The sequence below is a fragment of the Psittacula echo genome (genome assembly GCF_963264785.1).
Source record: "Psittacula echo genome assembly, chromosome: 7".
In the NCBI taxonomy this organism is placed as follows: domain Eukaryota; kingdom Metazoa; phylum Chordata; class Aves; order Psittaciformes; family Psittacidae; genus Psittacula; species Psittacula echo.
Window position 1 is genome coordinate 51657577 of NC_137740.1, and position 26043 is coordinate 51683619.

Below are 26043 nucleotides of genomic sequence, written 5' to 3' on the forward strand. Positions count from 1 at the left end.
AGGTTGGAAGGGACCTTCACAGCTCATTGAGTCCAACCTCCCCTGCAATGAGCAGGGAGGTCTTCAACTAGATCAGGGTTGCTCAGAACCACATCCAGCCTGGCACTGAATGTCTCCACCACCTCTGTGGGCAGCCTGTGCCAGTGTTTCACCACCCTCATTGCAAAAAATAATGCAGCAGACCTGCAGCTTGTAGTTCTCCCTCGCTCCAGCCCTTGCCCTCTCCCTCAGCAGTGCAGCCAGAATCTGGCTCCCATTAGCTGGCTCCCATGGGTAGGACAGAGACTCTATGATCCTCTGGTGAGGTTCCTTTTTTCCATGCCTTCTACTCATGGGGCAAGAGGTTAACATCTGATACAGTCTGCAGATGGTGCAGCTTTTCTTGGGGCAGGTTTTCTAACTGCAGCCAGTTAGCTGCAGAAGCAGGCTCTCAGAGGCACTGGATTTTGTGCTAGTTAAAGAAATCCGTTTGTCCAGTATACTTCATCCTACATAAATGTGAGGAATTAAATTTCATCACTCCCCATCTACATTTCTGTCTTCCAAGGCAATCTCAGTCAGGCTAGTGGGCTTCTCACAGCATGTACCATATGCTTCCACAAGCCATCACTGTGGGCCCATCAACATACTAATTCCTAATAAAAGCCAGCAGCTCTTCCATGCCTGCCTTCATAAACTGGTTGGGACCAGCTGGATTACCCCAGGATCTGTTCCTCTGAAGCAGAGAGCCTCATCAGGCCTTTTTGTCTTGCCTTTTTATTTCACTGTGGATCAGAGTCAGGCTGCCCAGCTACATGTTTGTTTTCAGGCCAGCAGCACATCAGACGGAATACCAAAACACATGTTTCTAAGTAAGTCAAGTCCTAGATTCTCTTACAGAAAGCAAGTCTGGAGTCCAGAAAGCCTGGAGTCTCCCAGTCCATGTACTTAGAATGTGTTTTAAGAGTAAGCATCAGTCACTGCCTGATGCAAATGACTGAGATACAAGACAGCGATTTCTGTTCACACCTTCCATCTTACAACCGCTGTCTTTGGTTTAACTTTTTCCCCCTTCAGCTTCCCTGACATAAATATTCTCCCTCTTCCAGTGTCCCAACTACATGGGACAACTGTCATCTGCTGGGGAGATAATGGAATAACCTGGGTGAAGCAAAAGCACAGAGAGTACAAAACAGCTGTTGACTAGGCTTTAGGGCATATTTAATCCGTTTTGCTTTGGCAAACATTGAAACAAATTTCTCTAGTGGGCAGCAATAGCCTTGAGTGGCAATAGCCTCTGGTACTGTCCTACGGCAAGAGGTACTGGGGAAGGAATGGGCTTAAGTATTGAAGAATCTCAGGAAACTCGGTTAGATTTCAGAGTTTATTTTTTGCTGTGATGGCAGCAGAGAAGGGTAAAATCTCCAACAGCCACTTTTAGAGTGATGAGGAGGGGCAGAGAAAGCAGAGAAGGTAAAGAGCCCTCTGCAGGTCAGTGTTTGGTGCTGAGGGCACAAGAGGAGTCATTGCTTGAAGTTTCCTCCCCCTCCAGCAAGGGTCCTTCCCATCTCACTACTTGTCCTCAAGGAAGGTGCACACCTGGAGGAGATCTGAAAAGCGAAAGGACAGGGAGAAGTTCAGATCCTGCCTTTAAACACCCTCATCCCAACAGCCCACACCCACCCATGCCAACATCATTGTTGCCACATCCAGTGTGCCACAACCGCCCCATGTGTATTAACCACAGATCATACTGAACACACACTGATGGGACAGGGTGGGTTCTTTCTGTCATCTCTCAAAATGTCTGTTTTCTAAAGGTGAGTAAAAACATTTGATCCCTGTTGATGCCAGAGCAGCAGACCCTAAGACTGTTTCCAAATCATTCAAGAAACTTTGAATAAACTATACTGGCAATTTCATGAGTTATCCTAATTTTGCTGTAAAATAATTAAATGGACAGCTGCAGAATAAACTGTTCATGCCTGCGAGGCTAAGAATTGCAGTTCTTCCTAAGGCTGTTACAGGTACCTGATGGATTGCAGGTATTGAGGCTAGAAACTGAAGCGTAGTACTGATCTCCGAGGAATTCCTTGTACGTTGTGCCATCACGGAGTTTGACCAGACACTTGGTCAAGTCTTTAAACAGAAGGTCCTTGGTTTGAGACTGAAACATACTGAACCTTTCTTTCTCAATTCCTTTTGTTCCAAACAGTTTCTGAAATAAAGGCACAAAGAGGTAAGTGTACATAAAGCATAGAAAGCTGGCAAGATCCAGCTCATACAAGCCTAGCTCTTAGTCCTAGTTCTCCACCATCATTCTGGGGAGTCCCCAGCCAAGCTCCAGAGGTTTAGGATTGAATACTGTGTCCGTGTGGTTAGATGGCGGATCTCAGTGGTAGGCAGAGTTGTGGCACAACTGTCAAAACTATTTTTTTCCATTTTAACAGGTCACTACATTCAGAACTCATCAGCAGATGCTGCTGGTGAGTTCTGTGCCTTAGCCATAAGTCGGAAGAAAAAGGAGCTGACTTCTCAAGTGCCTCTGAGCAGACCCTGATGGGTGCGGGAAATACTAAGGGTTTTAGTGTAAAATCAGAGCTGGTTCATCCTGGTTACATTTACGGCAGTAGCTGTAAGGCTCTGTGTGTGCAGGAAGGCTTCTGTCTTCTTCAGGGCTCTGCCTGACCCAGCTGGTTTAGAGACCTCAGATGAGTTTCTGAAACACACCTGCAAGAGCATATCCTGAGAAGGAGGAGATAACCTCATGTCTCACAAGCACAGCATGGCACAGCAACCACCACGATGCGGCTGTTACCTAAATGCATATTTACTGAGGTGGCAGAGGAGACAGAGTGGTTTGGAAGGGATGAAGGAAGGGGGAGGCTGAGGGACAAGGCTGTCACCTTGTATCAGTAAGTTAAAATCTTCACCTTGCACTGACTCGGGGAACCTCAGAGCATCGTTCCTCTAAAACCACAAATATGCTGCATAAAAACAACCCCAGAACGTTTCCAGCACTGCCAGTGCTACTGACCTCTTGTCTCTCCAGCAGCTCACGGACTTTCTTAGCTTTCTCAGGACGCGTGACCACACCATGGGTAGGAACCCTGGCCAGGTGGCAGTCCCTGTAATCCATGATATTTGCCCGTCGCCCGTCAGTGCACAGCAACTCAAATTGGTCCAACTTCAGATTTTTGGCCCAGTCTTCTTTATTTTTGCCTTTAAAGAGAATTGGTTTGGAGAGTCAAAGATCTCGTGTAGCAGAAGAACATCAGCCTCACAACACCTAAACAAGGCATTTGTTCCTGCTGGAGCACTGCTCAAAGGTATCAAGGCAGGAACCTGTGGTTATTATTCAGGACCACCTGAATAACATAGATTAAATGATAGCTAGCAGGAAAGTGTCCCTGCAAAAATGCCTGGGAAAAGCCATCACAGGCAGACAGCTCCTGATAACACTTGAATTCTGCCTCTCCTGCGGGAAGGGTGAGGTTGACAAGACAAGCAGGTAAAGCCTCCTACTGTGTTCTGCACTGGGAACAAAAAGAATGCAAGCAGGGGAAGGCAGCCCTGCCAAGACCCGTTCAACAGAATAAGCACGTACCATCAGTGTTTTCCTCGACAATTGAATGCTTAATGAAGGCCACATTCCCTTCCTCGACCAGACACCTGGGAAGTACAAAGAAAAGCAAGTGATGTGGGTGCTTGAATCCTGGCCCTTTCCTGACAGATTTTATTCTGGCTTATGTCTTATTTTGTAAGATTAATCTCCGAAGACAGGTCTCTAAGGAGCCATGCCATGGATATTTTCAGGTTATGGAAAACAGAGTCTTTGAACACATTCTGGAGAAAAACATGCGTCCTTCTCACATGAAAAGTAGCCAATTTATTTTATTGTCAGACAGAAGCAGTATGGCCAGGTTCAGAATTTGCTTTGCTTTCTGCAATGCTGCCTGAATGCTTTAATTGCTTTGTAAAAACACTAACTTGTCCCCAAAGGACTGCAAATCCTGAAGCAGGGTCTCTTTGCTGTTAGATGTAAATGAAACAAGATTAATTCTCTTTTTAAATTCATGTCCCACATGTATTACTTAGACTTGACCTGATACTGAGCAGCTATGTAAGAGATGGTGCTGGGGCTGACCTCTGGTCTCTGCACTTTTTAGAAGATGGCTCATTTTAACTAAGCCAAACAGTGTTGTAAACAGAGAGGGTCTATGGGCAGCACTGTTTGTGTGTCCACATCTTTTACACTCCTTATTTGCGTTACAAGTGAAGCACTGCTGCCGTTGTAAGAGGTCTGGCCAAAACGCTTGTGTTTCTCCAGGTTTGCATGGAGATACCAGGATCTTGGTTTTATAAAATGGGAACATTTTATATAAGTTTGCATGAAGCTGCCTAAGGAAAAAAAAACCATGTAGCATATGTACAATATTACAGACATATGCGCCTTCAGCAGTGTAATGGAGGAAAAAAGGAGGTCAGCAGATTATCTTCAGTGTAAGGCTGTACTCTGTATGTGATCTACCCATAACTTCTGTCATTAGCCCTACAGTACTTGGGAGCAGCCTGAATGTTTCCACCACCTACCGGAAAGCTCCAGTATATCCATAGTATTTCTCATGGGTGCTGGCGACGCACTTCTCCGGTGGAACCCCTCCTGAGCCCTTGCAGAGCCGGCAGAGGCGGGAGTTAGGAGGAGACCCAGGAGCACAGCCCTCGCTAAAGTATTCATCTGAAAGCAGAAATAGGTAAAATATTGACTTTTCCTTGCACTGAAAAGCTGGATTTTCTTTTAATAATATGTTCTTGTGCTGAATTTGTATTATTGGTCATTGGGAGCTGCAAACAGGCTGTGAGAAGGAGCACAACTCAGTGGGCAGCAAATCGCATGCATCCAGTTTTCACTATGAAACTTGTGTCATTATTATTGACAATGAAATAGGGCCTACAGCTCAAGTGCAACAGCCACTATCTGGCAAGAGAAGAATGTTTTTGCTGCAAACCATTCTCAGGTCACCCAGAGCCAGCCCAAGCCTCCAACAGCCTTTATAGGTTGTCAGAGGTTCATTTTGCAGCATTTGCCAGATCTCTGGGGGAAGAAGGGAGAGTAGAAAAGCCAGGCAGGAGGACGGAGAGGCTGAGTCTGAAACTCACGAACACTACGATCTTCTTGCAGTTAGATATTTCCTTTTAATAACGGTATCATTGATTTGCCTTGGTGGATAGTATTTCCATATTATTTTTGTTGGACTCCCTGTGAATCTCACTGATTGAAAGATGGATGTAGAGGTTGATCTTGTGAACAATTTGTGAAGTCCCAGAGTAAATGCATTTACTCCCTTATTCTCAGGCAGTCAGAGCAGTTGCTTTATGTTTTTCGAACAAAGATAAGTCTCTGTCCCCTATTCTCAGCCCTTGCCCTCCCTTCTGAGCTTGATAAACCCATTCTTCACCCCCAGTCCACACCCTCCAAAAGGACCGGGACCTCCCTACCTGGGGCAGCCCTATTCCCTTTTTGGGAGTACCTTTTGGGCTCCTGCAAAGGGAAGGGGAGAGATGTGAAATCTTACTCTGAAGCAGTTGCCAACAGCCTAAACCTTTGCTCAGTGAAACCTTAAATAACAAAGTCTTCTCCATTTCCCACCTCCAGGTGGGTATCTTCGAGGCATAAGAAACTTTGAAGTTCAGCTGAAGGATGTGAAAACCTTTTTGCAAGCAGATCCCCAGCTTGAACGAATGGAGCAAAACTCAACTCACCGAAATTGCAGCTCCCTGTCCTGTTGTGAATCAAGCCCATGGGGATGTTCCAGCCAGCAGTTCTCCCGACAGCAGTGTGGCATGACTTCTTACCCTGCAGATTGTTCCATGTGATATCACCATCAGATTTCTTCACAACAGCCACAGCAAAGTAGGACGCTTTCAGAAGATAAAATAAAGGAGAATTAAGGACTGAGCTGAGGATCCCACTATGCTCCCTTAGGAAAACATTGGCTCCGCTTAGGAGACGGGACCTACATGTACACAGTGGCTCTTTGTGTGGAGACTGGACATTTATTCTCTACTCATGACTGCATATATACTTTTCTACTTATACCTACCAGGACTGTTTTCTGTCCCTCTGTTGGCAGTAATTACCTGGTTCTCCTTCTGCTTTGTAGCACTGACTGTCATCTGATGGAAGGAAAAAGAAGATAGTAGATAAAAGATACGGCAAACCAAAAAACAGAACAAAAGCAGTGCTTTTGCACCAGCCCATTCCCCACCGCCACAACCCAGAGGGGCAGCCCGGGCTGTGCTTACCCTCATAGACTTCTCCCATCACTGGCACCAAGCCACACACACCAGCAGTGTAGACAAAACCTCCATCTAAGCTGATAGCATCTGCTTCACCTTTCTGCAATGAAAATGGCACAGCAGTCAAACAACCCTGTATGTCCCCAGAAATCAGATTGTAAAAGCAGCACTTGACGTAAAGGAGAAGGGCTTGGGGCTATGGTGAAGTAGAGGCCACCCGTTAGCTTATGGACAGGCAAGGTCTCACTGATGTAGAGCGAGTTTTGATGCTCACTTGTGCTTGTAACCACCTGCAGCAGCAGCTTGCTTCACAGGCTTACCTCTCCTAGCACGCTTCCTTGTCAAACAGATCTCCTCATCTCACCTGTCTTTTCAAGTTCACCTTTTATACTGTTTTCACAGTACCAACCCAATGCCCTGAGCTGCCACCAGCGTCCTCATCTGTGCTATGGAATCACTCCTCTTCTAAACAGGCAACTGTTTTTCTCTGTATTTTTCAGTATTTATATTTCACCTTCCTTTTCCTGATAAAAAGTTGCTTCACAGCAGAAAACTGATTTTTATTTAGGAAACCTCAAGAAAGAACACGTTCAATAGTTTTATTTTCTTTTTAAGAACGTTAATTGGTGAAAAACTAGTCAGCCCCATTCCCTGTGATGAGGGTGGTTTCTACCCACTGGTTTTTCTCACAAAGCTCCCACTATTTTAAAATCTAGCCCTGTCTCCACCCCATCGATTCCCAGGCTGAAGGAAACAATGCTGCTCTCCATCTGGAAGGTTCACAGGGAGAAGAAAAAAGCCGTACCATGATCTTAATGATGCAGTCCCTGGTGTTGTCTGCCACGATGCACTCCACATCCCCGTTGCTCACCACACTCCAGAGGTCACACTTGCTCTTCTCATTCTTGCCTACTGCACACCACCGTGTCTTGTTTTCTCTGCGGTTGGGGTTCAGCTGATCTGTAAAACCAGTGGAGGAAAACCAAGGATAAGCTTAGAGCCCTGGTGAACAATAAGGCTACAAGCAGGCTACTTTCTGTTTCTTTTACTCAGCCATGAAACCACCTGTACACACCAACCTGCTGCTGCTGCTCACTGCAAAAGGTTCTTGCTTAATAAGCCCTGGGCTGGTGTGAATAGAAGGGATGATTCTTGAGCTGAAGGGTGCTCAAAAGCCAATATACAGGTCAGAAAGGAGAACTTCCGCATAACACAAACCGTTCATGTAGATTCGTGTCAGCTGAAGCATCACAATCACTAAACCACCATGCATTAATAGTACTTGGTATTGCCACCTATGAGATATTTCACATTTCTCCAGACCTCACAGCCCAGACAACCACAAGACTAAGACCAGACTGAGCTGGAAAAGTACAACCTAGTTATGTTTACGCGAGTGGCATCTGAATAATCTGTTTTGATGCTACAAAGCCCATGCACACTCTTCCATAAAAGCCACAGTGGCTGAGCCTGGCACAGAGATCTCTGAGCAACTCTACATTTTAAGTGGGTTTTGAAGGTCATTTGTGGGATGTTTGACTTCCAGAAATACAGGTAGGACATCAATAAAAGCTTGATGAGTCTAGATGGAAATAAAGCGCACTGTTTCCCTCAAGTGGCCAATACTGGACCTGGCGTCCTGGGATGTTCCTTCCCCTTCCATCTCAGAAACAGCTTTTCTAAGCAGCAGTTTTGACTATGCCAAATCTCTATCACCAGCTGAATAGCCACGGGCAATTTTTGTAATCATACTGAAGGGACAAGGGGTGGAGTGTGTGTAAATTCTCCACTTTTGTTGGTGCGATCATGACGTTACTTTGATTTTGGAATCAACAAATTCCTTTTGTTAATGTAAGTGAAGTTTGTGAAGATGGTGTGATTTTAATGATAATACCTTTCACAGGAAATCTGCAGAGGATACTGTCTGTCTTTGAAATAATTGTGTTCCTTTTGCCTAGGTGTATTTGTTGATGCCATCTCTTCAGCACAGCTCGCACTGACACAACATTAGTGTTTCACATCCTGCCTACCTTTCTGAATGCTCTGGATGGCAGTGTAGTACTCAAAGCCCAGGTAGAGTTGGGAATCCATCAGTGCTGGGATACGCTTCAGCTGGACAGCAGAGTCTTTGAAAAGCAAGTCTTTGAGGGCTGGGTCCTTCTTGCCAGGTGGCCCAAAGAGGTGGAAGGAGCTGCTTGTGCCCACACCAAATCTTTCCTGTATTGAGGGAAAATAATCTGCAAATGACTGTACCAAAGTTCTTGGAAAGCTGGAGAGAGCAAGCAAAGTCAGAGGACAGAAGCAGGGATTCTAGGGGAAGGAAAGGACAGCTTGACAATACCTGAGCTTTTGAGAGGAAGTTCCAGATGTCATCAACCTTGCTATCATCTCGAGCCACAACAGCATGAGCAGGAACCTTGGCCCAGTGACAGGCTTTGTAGTTGTCCACAGGCTGACGGCTGCCATCCAGACACAGAAGCTCATACTCATCCTTCTCATCTGGGGCATTTTCTTGAGGAAGAGAGGAATTGTGAGTTGTATCACCATGAAAACAGAAAAGCCAGCCCGGGCAGCTTTGTAATGCTACCAGGTTGCTTTAGATAGATCTTGAAAACCTTCAAGAACGGCGAATGCGTAGCTGTCCTGGGTAACCCGTCCCACTATTTGATTGTCCTCAAGGGGAAAACATCTCCCCTTCTATCTGGTCCAAACCTCCCTTGTTTCCATTTATTATTGTCTCTCATCTTTCCATTGTCCACCTCCATAAAGATCTTGGCTCCATCTTCTTGCTAGCCTCCTTGTAAGTACAGGCTTATAAGGACAGGCAGGCTGCTCTGACGTCCCCCCAAAACCATCTCTTCCCCAGGCTGGTCAAGCCCACCACACTGAGCATCTCCTCACAGGACAAGTGTGCCTGCCCCATGACCATCTTGGTGGTTCACTGAGCTCACTGCAGGTCCTGGGCATGCCAGGCCATCTTCCATCTCCAGGAAGTTAGTGAACTCTTGCTGTGGGCTGAATGCCCTCCAAATTCCCTCCTGGAGTTATGGGTGAGTGTAATTGCATACACCCTCTCATCCTGTGTTTGCTGTGATAACAGTACAGCTGGCCTTGAGATGTGTTACCAATGATAGTATCATTGAACTTAAATCAAGCAGATTTTCCTTCTTCAAAGAAGAAACCCCAAGAAGAAAAAGTGGACCCCACCATCATCATATTTCTCACTAACAAGGAAGAGTCAGTCCACAGTGTGCAAAACGGGTTTCTAACAATGTAAGGAGAAGAGGTTTATGGCAAATGTGGAGAAGAATGAAAGCCTGCACTGTGTAGACTAATTGCAGGATAGAGTAGCAGCAAGAGGTTGACTAGAAAGGAGAGAAACAAGTGATCTTGCAGGCCTACCTTGAACAGTTGTGTGTTTCACAAAAGCCACATCTCCTTTTCCATCTTTCAAACAGCTGCAGGGGGGAATAACAGAAGAGATGTTAAAAACCAGACATTGTAACTCCGTATCTACTGTTTCTGCAAATAACTGCAGCACAAACTGCAAACACAGAGCAGTGGTTTTCCTCCCAAAATCCTATGCTGGCAGGGAAGAAAATGTAATGGCAAAGTAGTAATGCTCAAGAAGCTCAGTTAGACTTAGCACAATGCTAATGCTGTTTATTCTTAAGTCTGTGCAAAACCATGTGAGGCAGCTGCCTCTGTCATCTCCCACTAGCTGCTTGACAGTTATTACTAATTGGATCTTTAATTACCAGCACTCCCAGTTGTGCTATAAATTCAGTTTCCTCAGGACCCCTGATTACAACACAGCCCTCCCTAGTATAACAAAAGCTGGTATGAATAACAAAAACAGGGCGAGAATATTTCCCCAAAGGAAAAATAACTTTCACTCACTGAAAAGCTCCAGAATATCCAGAATAAGGCGCTGTGCGGGAGCATTTGGTTTTGGAGTCCCCCTTGCACTGACGGCACAGTTTTTGTTCAGTGGTGGCACCAGGCACGCAGCTGGCAGAGAAAAAATTGGCCACCGCTATGGATGAGAAAGAAACAATGGTTACTCTAAGATCCACTTGTACAAGGACCTGGAAGGGAGGGGACGCACAAAGAATGCCAATGACTCTATTCCTCCGTGAGCCATCTCTGGACCTCTATAGAAGATCAGGCAACATCGCTTTCACTGTACCACCAGCTTAACTCCAGCCCATCTCTCCCACTGATTCCCACCTCACCTTGCTCGATGGAGCCTGAGTCTTTGCCTTCCCACTTGATGTCTCCCCTTCGGAGGAGTGTCCCAACAGGGATGTTCCAGCCAGCAGACCTGCCCAAGCCTGTGTGGCATGAGGTCTTGCCCTGCAAGTCGTTTATTGTGAAGCCTGTTCCTTTCTTCACGACTGCCACAGCATAGTAGCTGGTTGTGGAGCCTGCAGTGTAGGTAAAAACAGGAAAGCAAGGAGATAGTGGGATTCAGGAACATTTCAAATCCTGCCAAACACCCAGTTTCAGAGAATAAAGTGCTGTACTTCCAAATAATCAGCAACATAGTCTTCCCATTTTCTTAGGGGTGAACTACTCTGCCAATATCAAACCAACACTGAACCTCACAACTTGCAATGATAAGCAACCTGGAAATACTATCAATCACACACAAAATGCTTTGCCACTGGGCAGACATTAGACATGCCAGTAGTTTTGTAAAGATGCTTCAGCAAGTCTTTTTAGCAAATCTTCTTTGACAAGTCTTTTCTCCAGTGCTGTTGCCCACTGAAGCATACCTGTAAGCCTTGCAAGACCAAAATCCCACATTTAGTCTTCAAAATTACACATAGTCCATCACATGCTACATATGAATAAAATTACTGAGTCTTAGGGGCAGTAGAGACCACATCTTTTGATTTAGTATCAGTAATTTCTTAGCTACCATGTTGGAAATGACTCTTCCACATTGCTTTGATCCTGAATATCATGTTGAAACAGGCTGAGCTCCAGGGCAGAGGTCAAAATTGGCTTCAGTAACTTCCATTGCAGCCAACATCAATAATGGGGCACCCACCACCCTTTTCCCTCTGGGATCTGGGAGCCAGGGCCAATATTTTGGGCACTCAACACAAACATGGGAGCTCTGCATGGAGAGGATGGCCCTTGAACTATCGGTTTGTTACCACCACTTGGCTTAAAAATACTGCATGAAAATGTACCTCCACTTTGTGCGTAGACCTCAGCGACAATGGGCTTCAGCTTGTAGGGGGCAAGGCCTGCCTCAAAAACTTGACCGCCGTCCAAGCTGATGGCATCTGCTTCATTATTCTAAACAAGAAGAACATTTCAGTCAATAAACAAAGAGCAGGGACAAAAAAAGGAGGGAAAAGCCCAGAGTCTCCCTTGGATCCTTGTGGATGAGTCCTTCTCTGCAGGGGGATCACGAGTAATAACCAACGATCCAAAGGAAACTCCAACCTTCTCCAGGTGTAACAGGCTGCTGAAACATCTTCACAGTGCCCAGCACAGATGCTGCCCACTCACCGAAATGGCTTTTATGCAGTCAAGGTATGTTGCTTTCTGCAGGCAACTCAATGCAGTGTTCTCTTGTTGCATGTGGTCCCTTAGGCTATTGCATTTGTTCTCTTCTGCTGAGGATATTGTGCACCATCTGATGCTGGCCTTGGGGGAAGCAGCAAAACACAGGGCTGTGGAAAGAACCAGAAGTAGTCTCAGAGAGGTAGAAAGACAACAACTGGAGAGAAACAGCATCTCTGTGAACACAAGATCTCTGGTTCCCTGCAATCATGGCTGAGTGGTGGCCGGACTCAGGATCTCCCTTGCACATCTCTTAGGTAATTTTTTCTTGCCTGATGTGTGCACCTTCAAGGACACCTGGGAGAAGCATTCCTGTCTCTATGTAATGGATGTCCTGCACAGAATAATGATTCAAGCAGCTTGGGCTTACAGCAACATCCACAGGAGTAGGAGGACAAATCCACACACTTCAATAGCAATCAAAGTCAAGACTTTGCAAAAACAGAGGAAGAAAAGTTGTGCACTGAAGCAGTGTCTTTAGAAATAACCCCAAAGAGAGAGCAACTCTGACCTGGCCAGACTGTATTCAGTACGTCATCAACTTAGTACATCACAACTCAGCACATTACTAAGTGACCTTGGCAGCTAGATGATCTATTTAACTGTCTATATCTGACCTCCTCCACTACACTTAGTAACAGAGATGCCATACCACCGCCACAGTCCTCTCTTCTAAGAACCCCCCAGTCAGTAAATGCAGCTGACTGGCTGCTCTAGGAGACCAAAGCATAGCAAAGACCTCAGGTGGAGGTCTCACACCCCCTTCAGTTGCAGTTAAAGTATGTGGCCAGCCTGTGCTGCACACTTCACCCTAACTCTGTCCCTTTCTGGCAGGATTGTGCACACCAAGAGGTGTCTGCACAGCTCACTCTCTCCAAATCCTTGATGGCACATTTCATTCAAACAGCTCCATATTAACCTGTGCCACAGAGCTTTTGGGCAACCTCCTGGCTCCTTCTATGCAGGGGAGGAGGAGGGATTCTTCACTATTAATAAGACACTGCATGCTAGTACTCAGCAAAGGTGCTCGAAGACTTCCTGATGCCAGCAGCACAGGGAGCACTTCCCACCAGAAGACATTTATCACCACCACACTTTTTGGGGGATGCCTACAGCAAGAAGAGAACCCCTCTTTCTAGGCAGTGGTCCCCAGGTCAGGTGTAGATGGCAGCAATCTTCCCGTGTCTACCTGCTCATTGCCTGCCAAAGCTGTAAGCATAAAGAGAAAGAATGTCTTCAAGCAGAGCCTGCTTTGCAGCAGCACAATTTAGGCATGAGATACAGGGGAGCCAGAGCAAAGTGCAGCCACAGCAGCGGGACAGAGCAGCACAGGAGCAGAGGGGGGAGCGTGCGGAGTCTGTTGTATAAGCTCTATTTTATTATCACTGCCTTAAGGTTTAGCCCAACACACATGCAGGCTTGGCAGGCAGGTCTCCCTCTGGTTTCTCCCACTCGCTGGCTGACAGAGCTCCTCTCCCTACTCCTCTCCCGACACAGCAGTGGCTGAAGGATGACTTTTCTGTTTGCCCCACGACAGCAGAGGTGTGGAGCCTCTCCAGAGCAGTCTCCTCCCTGGTCATAGATGCCAAGCATCCCTTCTCCTTGCCAGCTGGGTGCTCAGCAGCTTGCTGTGGAGAGCTGCAGACCTCTATGGGCTGGCCGAAGGAAAAAGCTGGCTGTCATTAATGCCCAAAATACCGTCCTTGTTGACAGAGATCCACAGCTGCCGAAGCAAGGATCGCTTTACATCCTGGCTTATACTTAACCGCTGCCTGGGTCTGGCACGTGCTGCAGCTCTAAAACAGCCTCATCTAGGGGAGATGCCTAGGGTCGTGGGAGGTTTTGACTCTTCCTTTCCCCCAAAACTGCTTTCAGCAGGCACTTACCCACTATCCCAAAGGACAGCACAGTGGAGAGTATGAGTTTCATACTTGGGCAGGGAGTCAGGTGCCGCGGAGGAGATGCAGTATCCTTGGTCACAGACTGTCCCCTCCAAGTCTGTGATGGCTCTGGAGCTGCTTTCTCCCCCTTTTATAGAAGAACAGCCCTGGCTGTGTTTGCAGAAGCAATGACCTAACACTGTTTGTTCTTCCTTGTTTCTCAATAGCTTCTAAATCGCCCCCCTCCCTGGATCAACCCATTTTTAGGAAGCCTTTCAATTTGGCACTGAACCCTTCTGCAGGCGGGAGTCAGAGCAGGGTAAGGTGCTTTTCATTTTCCAAGGGGCTTCAGATGGAAAATTCCCAAGTTGTGACATCTGAATTCCCCTGCAGGCTGAAACGCTGTAGGAGAGGCTCTTTTTGTGCTGGCCACCCCCTGCCTTGCACAGCGGGGTCTCTCAAAGTCCCTGCTGGATCCAGCCCTGGGTTTTTCATGCTTGCCAGTAACTGCTGCTGTTGTGCCTGTCGCCCTTTGCCTTGCAGCACACTGAGTGCATTGGCAATGGGGTTGAAAGGCAGTAAATGATCCTTCCACATGATCTGGCAAGCTCATTGCACAGGCAAGGAGGGTCAATGGCAGTGAGCAGTGAGTTCGATAGATGCCCTGCAGCCACCAGGAAACATCACACTGCACCTTTGTTAAGTTCTCAAGATGAACCTAGTAAGAAATGCTGAGATTCGCAGTCACTTTCCTCTCCTTTTCTCTGCAAAACCTCTCCACCTGATTGTACCATTCGTGATTTATCTCTCCGCAGCCAGGACCAGTGGGGCATGGCTTGGTTTACAAAGGTCTGCCTTTGTGATGCTGTCCCAGGCTCAAATCTGTCTCGAAAAGGCTGTCCTGACCTTTGCTGCAGGCTACAAGACCAGCTTCTGGTTGACTTTGGCACACGCACACTAAATAAGAGTCCCTGTACCACATCAGTTAACCCACAAGTTCTAACAGCATCCCTAGACAGCACTGGGGGCTGGTCCACCCACCATGCCCACCCAACACAAGCTACAGGGGTGCTGTAGGAAGCCCAGCAGTGAAGTCCACCTCCCAGGTTGGCTTTCAAGAGCACCATCCTCCTTTTGTGATCTTCTGGATCTCCTGCACAGGTCCATCCTCTCCCACAGCCCACACCCTCCATGCAGCAGATCCATGGGCTGGCCCATAACAGGCTCTTGGCTAAGGTTGGCTGGAAGCAGCCTGCGTTGCGTTAGAAAATGCACTTCTATTCACACAGCAGGTCCTCTCTCTCACTAAATACACACACATGCTTCTACAAGTTCTAGCTAGAACCACGCCTCAGTACCTGGGTGCATGGTTTTGTGCAAAAAGAGAGCTCCTTCCATGATCAAATGCATGTATCTGGCTAAGCTGAGATTGAACAGCAAGGGCCAATTCTTACTAATGATGGACATTCTTGTTATCTTTCAAAGTAAAACATCAATGCTCTGGCTCATGCAAGCTGGAGCAGCTTTACCAGAAAGGACAGAACTACACCAGTGCCTTTCAGGCTTTGCCCTTGTTATCCAGAAAGCATCAAGACTTCTATAGCACATCTTCACGAAACAAGCTGAACTATTATTACAGATCATAAGTTTGTTGTATTGCAACACTTTGGATCCTGACTGTTCTGTTTTCAGAAAGAGGATGCTGCTAAAAATGACACAGATGATGAAGAAATACAAATTAGCACACCCTCTGGCCAACCATGGGTCATTGGTGATGGTGATAAACACATCCAAACCCGCAGGAAACAACAGGGCTCAGCCCCATCCTAAGTAAAATTGAAGGTAAAATAATACTGCTTGTTTCTACATCTCCCTTATTACTGCAACCCTTTATGTGCACACTGTGGTTTGTGGTTGAGACAAGGCTGGAGTGGAGTTTTGGTTGTGTCCTAAGGAAAGGACATTTGTTGTAATTGGGCTGGGATAAAGTTAGAGATGGCACAACAAGCCGTCTGGGATAGGGCTTGGCTTTATCATGGTGCTGGCTGTTCCCCATGCAGAGCTCATCCTGGAGCCAATGCAGCTGAAAGGAGGCTGGACCCAAGCTCTGGCTGTGTCTGCATGTGGGGAAAACATTAACTGAGGAGAGAGAAAGCTTAAAGTCAAGGCACCACACTGACACAAGCATCTCACCTGACTCTTTGGAGCAGTTACTTCTGTAGAGGTGCTCCTATCCAGCAGTGGAGGCCTTTGGAGATAATGCTGATGTTCCCAGGTGTCACCAGGCTGGCAGATGTGTGATGAGACCCAGCTCACCTTGAGATATTAAGGATAAAAAGCACTGAAAATGGAAGAAAAGGAAAAAAGAATCAATTGAACCTTGAGGAGGGATAAGCTGAGGGCAGAGGACAATATACATCCCCTGGGACTTTGGGCTTGTCTATAAAGTTGACTTGTTTCCCTCTAGAAACATAAATTTCTAAGTCTGTGGCCTGGAGAAGGCTGGAGCCTGCCCACGAGGACATAAGCATGGGCAGCCACAAGAGCTGAGATCAAGTTCTTGTCCTGTCCTGGCCCTACAGGTCACATTGCAGCAGGTGAAGGCAAGAAGAGCAGCCTGATGGGAACCCATTTTCCTAGATCATCTTCCCTGCTCCTTCGTCAATAGCCCAGGGTGGCACATAGGGCTGAGATTAGCACTGAACTGTCAGTCGTGCCCATCTCAAGAGATGGGAAAGGATGCTGCTGGGTGGCGAATGGATGGAGAGCAGCCCAGCAGAGAAGGATCTGGGGATACTGGTGGATGACAAATAGGACATAAGCTGGCACTGTGCAATTGTGTGGTCCAGACAGCCAAGAGTATCCTGGGCTGCATCCAAAGCAGCACTTCCAGCAGGTCACAGGAGGTGATGAGGTGATCCTGCCCCTCTTCTCTGCCCTGGTGAGACCCCACCTGCAGTCCTGTGTCCAGCTCTGGGGCCTCCAGGAGAAGAAAGGCATGGACCTGCTACAGCCAGTCCAGAGGAAAACCACAAAGATGGTCAGAGGGCTCAACCCCTCTGCTATGGAGAGAGGCTGAGAGAGCTGGGGTCATTCAGCCAGGAGAAGAGAAGGCTCCAGGGAAACCATTCTGTGGCCTTCCAGTATATAAAAGGGGCTTAACAGAAAAGATGGAGAGAGACCTTTTACCAAGGCTTGTAGTGACAGGACAAGGGGCAACAGTTTTAAAATGAAAGAGGGTAGGTTTAGACTGGATATAAGGAAGAAGTTCTTCCCTGTGAGGGTGCTGAGGCTCTGGCACAGGTTACCCAGAGAAGCTGTGGCTGCCCCATCCCTGGCAGTGTTCAAGGCCAGGTTGAACGGGGCTTGGAGCGAACCTGGTCTAGTGGGAGGTGCCCCTGCCTTCCAGGCAGGGGGTTGGAATTAGATGAGTTTTAAAGGTCCTCTCCAACCCAAACCATTCCGTGATTCAATGTTCAGGTACCTGAGAGGGATAGGGAGAAGTCAGGGGGCTTCTGCAGGGTTGGCTTACCTGGTAAGTGTAAGGGTCTAAGGGAATTCCCAGCCCAGTGCCGGCTCTCTCCTGGAAGAGGGGGTCATTGTCCTCTGGAGCTGGGTTGGCACGGGGCTTGCAGCAGCTGTAAGATGCACCATGGGAGTCCAGCTCTGCAACCACATTCATGGCTGATGGAGGAACTGGGACCAGCTCTGCATTCCCCATGGCTCCCAGGGCCTGAGAGATACCTGGAGAGCTGTTCCAGTCCTTCCAGAAACAGGCTTTCAGCCCCTGATCGCACCTACGGGTCAATTTTGAGGCTGTGCTCGAACTCCAGAGTCATTGAGGTTAGTTTATTTTTTCAAGGAATGCCATAAACCAGTTTCCTTGCTAGTTAGGAGAAATACTTGGTGTCAGGTTTTGACTGTGTTGCAATATGCTGTTTTCTACCTGAAATGAGCTGAACTGGCCACTGGAGAGTGGGAGCTGATCTTATTTGAACCAATGTTTGCTCCTAAGTATTGCTTAATTTCTAAACCACACACAGCAAACAAAGAGCTCTCTGTCCATTTTAAGGAGCTCTTCCCGGCATGGAGCACTAAGCCCAGCTGCACACTGTAGCCCCTTGTCCAGAGCTGCTTACCATGTCATGCTATTAAAGGATTGCATTTTTAGGTTGGAAACTAAGGTCAACTCAAAAGCCAAGTATCAGCAGCTCGACTCTTTCTGCCTTGCACAGCATCTCTGCAGGACAGTGCCATTGCCCTGCATCTTCTCCATGCACATCCCCCCTCCAGCAAACACCAACCGGTCCAGCACTGATGAAGAAGCAGGTTTTCTTGACCTCCTCTCTCAAGCAAATCGTCATTAACGACCCAGCCCCCTTGCTGAAGTCAGCAGTGGTTTCTGCTCCGACAGCTAGCGGCCCATGCAAAACTCACCCTCTGGGATATGCAATTAGTGCTGTTCCTCCTAATGAAGGATTCCTGTTTGCTTAATTAACCCAAAGGTTAACAGGATTACCAGCAGCTCTGTGCAACCTTGGGAACTGTGATATTCTTGGAGGGCTTCAGGAAGGGAAGGCAGAAAGACGTGTGTTAATCATTCCTTCTGAAGACACGTTTGTAAATAGAGCGGCCGATAACATTCACCCTGCTTCCCGTGTATTTTCCAGAGATCTGTGGGAACAAATCAGTAAATACTGATAGCCAGGAAAGAAAGGGCAGGAGTACCAGCAGCCCTGCATGGCCACAGTGCCCTTGGCTCCTCTCCCACAGGACCTCCAGGTGCCGTGCCAGGGCACGCACCAAGTAGTTGCACAAGTCCTCTGTCCATAAAACGGTTATGTCCAGCTCCATGGGACATGCCAGGCGGTTTTTATGAGAACATGTACTCGCAACAAGATGCTGGACCATCCAAGAGGATGTGGCTGGGTGAGAACAGGAGAACAAGTGGCTTATTTCCAGAGGAGAAGGGAGCCATAGCTCACATGAGCCCCCATGCACACATCCAGGGACAAGGGAGTAGGGATGTGAGCTGTGATGTTGCACTGCGATCACAGAGCCCAGGTCACCAGGATGGGGCAGAGACAAGACAGTGGCAGAGCTGGTCAAGAAGACCCTATGGTGAGAGGGGAGCAAGGGTGAAGAAGGTGAGCCTGGAGTGAGCCAAAGCCATTCCACCCCAAGACCTCACCAAACTGGGTCCTGCATGTTTGGCTGCCAAAGGAGCAGGGGGACATTACTGAAGCAGGCAAAAGAAACCTCCTGCCAGATGCAGCCAGCTTTGTACATGATGCAGAAGGATGCTGGTGATTTGGGTGGTCCAAGAGTGACTCTACAGGAGCTGTGGGCACAGAGCTGCCGATGGGGTCAGGCAGAAGGGCACAAAGAGAAAGCAAGGGGAAACACCAAGGGAAGACTTGTGAACTGGTTTCATGGAGCAGCATCGGCAACAGGAGCCCTGGGGCTCGCAGCACTGGCCGGCTGCTGGAGCAGCTCTTGCTGCTGGTTGTGGCCCAAGGAGCTGGGGCTGAACCTCTTTTCAACCTCTGCAGCCCATGGGCAGCCCAGCTGGGCTGGCACAGCCTCGCACTGCAGTGCCCAAAGCACTGCATTCAGCTCTTGGGTAACCATGCTAGCCAGAAATGAGATTTGGACATTAAATGAATGGGAAAAGGGTCAGCTCACCAGTAGGTCAAGCTGAACTCTACCACTTGCTGTTCAACCCCTTTCCAGTTAGTTATTTCATGGTAATTATTAATACCAAGCTTCTGTCTATATGTGGGGCCTCACAATAGCTAATTTTTAAACTGTCACCACCGTTACACACTGTTACATGTGTCCTGGTTGAAGCCACCTTCCCATTTAAACACTCTTAAGGCCAATACATTTCCTTGCTGATTAATAGTGGTTGCTTTGAAACCACAAAATAATCTGTTGACCAGCATTCCCTTCCACTTCATAGTTTTAAAGCAGCATTAAAGGGAATTAATGAAAATAAGGCTTCAGAATAACAGCAAGGCTTAGTCTTTACTGGAGACCCTTTGAACTCTTGTTAAATTAATTTTCCTCCTGCTCTCGAGATTTTCAAACACATTTCTGGCAGCTCAGCACTCGTGAGCCATGCAAACATCTCATCCTTCTCAGGTCAATAGCTAAACTATGACACCAGTGACAAAATACCAGACCCAGGACCGGGCAGGACATCTCTTCCCTACCAGTGCCGGTAACCACCATACCCCCAGTGAAACACCTCCCCTGCCTACAAGATCTCTGAGGACCCCACGAGCAAGGTTGACCTTTCAGTTCCCCCTCTCCCTCCCAAGTGGTAGAGGAATTTGTTTCCTGGTCACTGGTTAAGATGTTCTCAGAGATAAAATCCAGAGACTCCTCCCATCCTCACCATTCCACTCCCTGGTCACCTGGGGCTGGAAGGCACTACTGGACCCTGGCTCTCAAACCACCTTGTCCTTTCCAGTAATTACTGTTTTGCAATGTAGAAAGTAATAAAAGTCTTGGGACTAATAAGAGCTCTGGGAGGAGCAGAGAGGGGGGAGCAAAAGACCAAAAGCCGAGCAGATTTCAAACCTCCTCCTGGGGGCTTTTAGACTCTTGTGGCATTTTAATCCTCTTGGCATTTCCAGCTACAGGGATAAACGAGCAGAAATCCTGGGCAGAGGTATGGGGGGCTTCAGGGCACATGTCTGGCTGGGGCTGGTCCCAGGGTGGGGTGGTCAGTAGGATGCAGCAGTCATCTCCCACAGCCCCACCCCAGCATCAGCCACCAGCCCCTGGCCCACACACTCTCCTCATGTGGATACCTTAGTGCTGGGAAGATGGTGGCAAAGCCCAGCTGAAGGGTGACGTGGCCCTAACAGATCCTGAAAGTTGTTGCAAGACTAAGGAAGGAACCAGAAAAACTTCTTGTTTCAGGGGCTTTGCTAAAAGTTGCATCGTGTGGGGAAACATCTCTGTGCCCTGGAGGTGGGATGATTGGTTATGGTATACACGAAGGGTGCTGTATGGAGAAACAGCTTCGTGACGCTAACCTTCGAATCGCAGTGGAAAAGGAGAACAAACTCCTGGGGAGTCTGGTCACTGGTAGTGACTGAGGGTCTCAGCATGGCCATGTCTATAGCCTTGCAAGACATGAGATCTGTTGTTCTCCCCTCCATCAGCGGTGGCGATCAGCCCTCTGATCACCAACACCCTTCTCCCAACATCCATGTCTGCCAGAAGCATCCACTGCAGGCAGAAAGCCCTGCCATAGGAAACCTGGATTAACACCACTGCCAGGGTGCACCAGGACCACATGTCGAGGGCAGAAAGAGGGAACAAGCCTTGGAGAAACACTGGTCAGCTGTGCAGTGCTGCAGGAGACACCCCTTACCAAAAGGCGTCACCAGCTCTTAACGTCCTCCCAGATTTTCAACATCACCAGGAGCCTCCAGCAAGAATCTTCCAGGATGCTCAACCCATCAGTCCCTGTCCAAGCAATGCTGGAGAAGCACTGGTCCCCAGCTCCACCACAGCTCTGCCTCTGCCAGGCCACGGCCCTGTTGGTCCATACCCCAACCTACAGGCAGACATCCCAGCCACACATTGGACATGCCTATTGGTCCCCAGGTTCTGTCCCATCTTGCTACTGTCTCCAGGCCTGATCCCAGCCTCAGACCTGCCTCTTCACCACCTGCTTCCCAGGGGATCTGGACTCTGGGCTGATTCCAGCTGCCACCCCAAGGCCCATCCTGCTCACCTTGTATGGAGACAGCAATGGACAAGTCCCGCCATCTGTGCCATCATGTTGGGCTCCCCATCCTTTTGGGAACAATCAGCTCTTGTAGTACCCTGGCTTGTAGGAGAGAACACAAAGCTGTTGCCAGTCTAGACCAGGGAATGACAAGCAAGATCCTGATTCTCTTGTAGGGCTCTGATCCCATACTTCAATTCATTTACAGTCTACTTGATCCTGGGCAATTGTTTTTACATGCAGCAGTAACGATTTTTCCACCAAACCAAACACTTCTACTGAGCACTGTCTCTTGAAGGATTCCACAGCCCTGAGCTGTATTCTATAAACATGCCATAGAGAAATAACATGAACAAACAGCATGAAAAGCATTAAGATGATGTTATTACAAGGAAGATATTTGTTCCCCTTGTAGTGGGAAATCCCCAGGAAAAGACCAGGCTGGCCTTTTGTCAAAGGACATCAGACTTGCGTAATAACAGCAAGCTCTAGGGAAGCTGGAGCTACCAACCTGCATCTCCTTGTCTACCATGGAGAATGCTAGCATAAGAGCACAGCAGCAAACAGTCTTTCAGGGGAGAGTTTTACACCAGAACAATCAGCTTTTTGCTCATTTATGTTATATCTAATAGTAATACTTGCAGGCTCTGTCTTACTTGGTCTTTGTCTGAGCTCTGTCAAGCTCCTTAAGACAAAGGACTTAATAAATTGGAGAAGCCAAAAGAAGGGGCCATCTTGGTCTGGTTTAGCCCTCTACAAGTTAAACCTGAAGGTAGAGATCTTCAGAGGCCAATTCACTCCACTACAGCAGAGATAAAACAAAGCATCTCGTGGACATGGTACTGGACATGGTGGCTTGGGGAGGTTATTCCCACCTTCAGCAATCAAAGCTGAATTCAAGGGTTGACTGATTGCAAGTCAAGCTGTCCTTGCTTTAGGGAGAGATGCAGATGCCTGGGGCAATTCAGGGTTAAACCTACTGTACTCACAGATGTCCTAGTACAGGTTGCTGTTTTGTCCATGGTGCAATTTCTCCTGGTCACAGGTGACCGCCTAAAAATAAAGGAGTTGGGGGTGGAAAGGTAGCAGAGAGAAACACGGAGGATATGCCATGGCCAGATTCCTGCCCCCTGGAATGTCCCCCTCTGAGCTCAGGGCTGTGACCAGCTCCTGTCCCAGCTCATGCACTGCAAGCACACAGGGTCTTGGCTTGAGGGTACAAGCCAGAGAGCAGTCCCACCTCAAACCTTGGAAGTAATCATCTCCTGCAGGCTTTCAGCAGGGTGCTGAGTCTGCTAAACTCACCTTCCTGCATCTGCAATCTTCAGCATCAGGGTGCTGAGCCAAGAAGCAAACTTGGGCACAAGACACAGCCCTCCTCTCCATGATCAGCAGTTCTGTCTGCTCATACAACTTGACCTGGGACTGCTTTTTGACATCTAACACGTAGCAAGACTGATTGCCACTTTGAGGAAAGATCCCACTGTTTTGGTTAATTTTTTTTGTTAACTCAACCCTTTCCCAGCTCACAGTTGTCAAACTCTCTTGTTCATGCACCTCTTGGTCAGGGACTTGGATGGTGAAAGGGAAAGCAAGGGATATCTACATGGTTAGCTAAGGGTAAGGAGCAATGTAAAGATAGAGAAAGGCTTTGTGCACTGTCTCTGGATGTTGGTCCATCCAAAGGAAAATAATGGTCCCAGACCGGCTAAGGAACATCTGGAAAGAGACACATCCTGCACCAACAGAAAGAAGATGGCCCAAAGGTCTCTGAACACTCTGAATATATCCATTCCCTGGGGCACAGGCACTGTTGTGAAGGGGCGCCATGCCAATGCCTCCCTAGAGCTACCATGCATGGGAACACAGAGACCACCCTCCAGAGATGGTCTTCACACTCTCCAAGGCTGGTGGAAGCCGCTGCAGCTACACAGACATCATCAGAGCTTTTCCATTCCTTGTGCTCTGACCTCATGTCTGTAGTTAGTCCCAGGCCACTTCAAGCCATACATACATCTATGGCTTCCCTCTTTTAGCATTGAAAGGCCAATGCTAATCAGCCCAAAATGCTCCAGCATCTCTCTCCTGAGGCTCAGTTCCTCATCTCTTAACTTCTTCCCAGCCTGGACCTGCATTCTCCTTATTCTGGAATTGCCTTTTTGAAGATGGGGTCAGCAAATGTGAAGATGGCTCTTCCTGGGATGTGATGTCCATCCACAGGCCCCTCCAAGGTGTCCTGCAGGCTGCCCTGGGTCAGTGTATTGCACAAAATACAGAGGATAAGCATGAGGAAGAACCATAAAGCAGTAAACATAGGAATAAACAGCCACAAGGAAGGTCATTCTCTTGGCCCACAGTAGAGAACAGGATCCAAAGCCAAGGCAGTGGAGGTAAGAGGGGCACAAGTTATAATAAGTGATCCTCAGAACAAAGTTCAATCAAACTGTAGCCTAATGAATCCCCTCTGTGCAAACAGCAGCTGCTTGCTCAGCAAACACACCTACCCCAGCCCCGGCTGCTGCAGCTTCGGGCAGGAGTTTTGGAGATGTTTTAACATCTCCAAAGAACTGGTATTTGGACCATTTATGGTACTGCTGTGTGTTGGTGGGGAAGAGTGTACATGCAGCCACAGTGCACCCCATTCTCCTCGCTGAACCACCATTATCAGTCTTCAGAGGTGCAACCAGGAGTGCCCTTGCTCTACTGGATGCAGGAGAGTCTACCAAAAGGATCTGGTAAACACCCATGTCCAAATACACAGCGCACAAGGGGCTTCATTCCCACCTTCAGCTCCTTGGCTTTCTGTAGCATGGTGCGTGCACAGCAGTGTTTGTTCCTCTGGGGTAAATGTGCCCTCAGACCCCACGGAAGAGAATGAGCTCTCCAGGCCTAGGAGCAAGATGAGCAAGGACATCAGAGTCATCAGGGCAGGAGTAAGGAGAGAAGGCCAAGAAGACTGTGCAGGGGCAGAATGCCTGTGCTCAGCTGTGCAGGAAGGAAAGGAGCTGATCGTGCTCCTCTTCCTCGCCACATCCCCAGGACTGTTGCATCCACTTCAATCTTCTTTTCTCCTCCTGCCCCACCGGTCTACCCAGAGCACCCCCTCTGGCTCTTGAGATCACAGCACAGTTCTCTCAGGCCCCGACCCTATCAGTCTCTGATGAGTCACAGCTCTCCTCACACATAGACTCTGGACCCCAATCTGTCCCTTTGAACCTCCGATCTGCCACTGCCAATAAGAAATGGCAACAGCAGCCTTGGCCCGGCACGTAGTGCTGTTTGCATAGCCCTTGCTCAAACACAATGGCCAGAGCTGGCTCTGCACGGTGCTCTGCACCTCCCCACCATCAGTGCTGTGACCTCCCTCCCACCACGACTTGCTGCCTTAGCAGGATTACAGTGCCACACTGTGCACCTCCATCTCTGCTTTAGTGCCTGCGGGAGCTCACAAGCAGGAGTTCATGGTTCAGCTGCAGAGATTGAAGGCTCACACTCCATCCATGACTCAACTCATCACTCCTCAACTCACCTGCCGTGTCTCAAGGGGGCACCGACATCCAAGTCAGTTACTGTGGTTGCATGTGATAATCAAGCATAAACGTGATGCAGTATTGTACAGTGGGGAGCTGTTGGTCTTGGAAAAGACAACAGTAACTTGGCCACTGTTCAAGCCCTGGATTACTTCTGTCAACACTGTCCTGAAGGCAAGAAGTGATGGGAATGTGGTTTATCTGCAACATTGGTGCCAACTGTGGCAGAACCAAGCAGAGAGCTTGAGAGCCCCAGGAAGAGCCTGATCTACAGCTGCTGCCCTAAGCAAATGCTCCTCATTTACACCTTGAGCTGTGAACCCCACAAAGCAGCACCATTGCCTGCAAAAGCAGCAAAAATAAATAAACAAATGGATAAATAAATAGATCCATCAGCAGGCACTGGGTCGCCAAAAGGAGCAACTCCCCTTGGAGAATATCTTCAAGTTCAGAGTCCTCCTGGCCAAAGGGAAAAGTGGCAGATCCCTACCTGTTGTGTACATTACGCATACAACAGAGAAGGTAGGAACGGAGCATCAGCTCTCAGCTTTCCATTCCTAGCTGAAGGTGTCATACACTTGCTCATGCAAGCTCCAGGGACCAGACCAAGAAGCTGGTGGGCACAGCTCAGACCTGAACGTCTTTCTGTGGGGATTTCATTTAATTCACAGAATGGTTTGGGTTGGAAGGGACCTTAAAGATCATCAAGTTCCAACCTCACCCTGAAAAACATCCTGAACATGTCAACAGATTCCTCTTGCACAACCAGGGACAGAAAATGCAAATCTCAGGGGCTTTTTTCCTTACAAGAAGTAGCTCTGATCAGGAAATACTTTGCTGTGCCTGTTCTGTGGGCAGCTACCTGCGATTGCCACGCTGCTTTGATGACCCCTGCAGGGACAAGCAGTAAAAAGCCCTGAGTTTTTAATCCCTTCCTCACCTAGAAGAGCTGTGCTCTGAACACGGGCACTGCAGGTTTTTAGGGGACACTCAGTTCCTCCGCGGGGGAAAGCAAAGATTTAACACT

General features: G+C 48.1%; 1 protein-coding gene across 1 annotated transcript; it reads right to left on the reverse strand.

The window, feature by feature from the left end:
• Positions 1–1427: 1427 nt before the first annotated feature.
• TF (transferrin) lies at positions 1428–13873 on the reverse strand. Its single transcript, XM_080623916.1, has 17 exons — positions 13746–13873; positions 11806–11969; positions 11481–11589; positions 10515–10706; positions 10180–10315; positions 9682–9737; positions 8621–8790; positions 8310–8496; positions 7085–7239; positions 6286–6379; positions 6121–6156; positions 5743–5901; positions 4573–4717; positions 3587–3651; positions 3017–3201; positions 2011–2197; positions 1428–1589 (listed from the first exon to the last, which is right to left on the reverse strand). The coding sequence occupies exons 1-17, from the start codon at positions 13786–13788 to the stop codon at positions 1552–1554; spliced, it is 2121 nt and encodes a 706-aa protein (XP_080480042.1). The 5' UTR covers positions 13789–13873; the 3' UTR covers positions 1428–1551.
• Between the last annotated feature and the right edge of the window lie 12170 nt (positions 13874–26043).

Excerpts from the sequence above, each read along its gene's own strand:
- TF (XM_080623916.1), bottom strand. The coding sequence starts at position 13,788 with ATGAAACTCATACTCTCCACTGTGCTGTCCTTTGGGATAGTGG. Across the intron at positions 8,497-8,620 it reads ACTTCCTCTCAAAAGCTCAG|GAAAGATTTGGTGTGGGCAC; the intron begins GTATTGTCAAGC and ends CCCTCAATACAG. Across the intron at positions 4,718-5,742 it reads GACAGGGAGCTGCAATTTCG|ATGAATACTTTAGCGAGGGC; the intron begins GTGAGTTGAGTT and ends TTCTGCTTTCAG.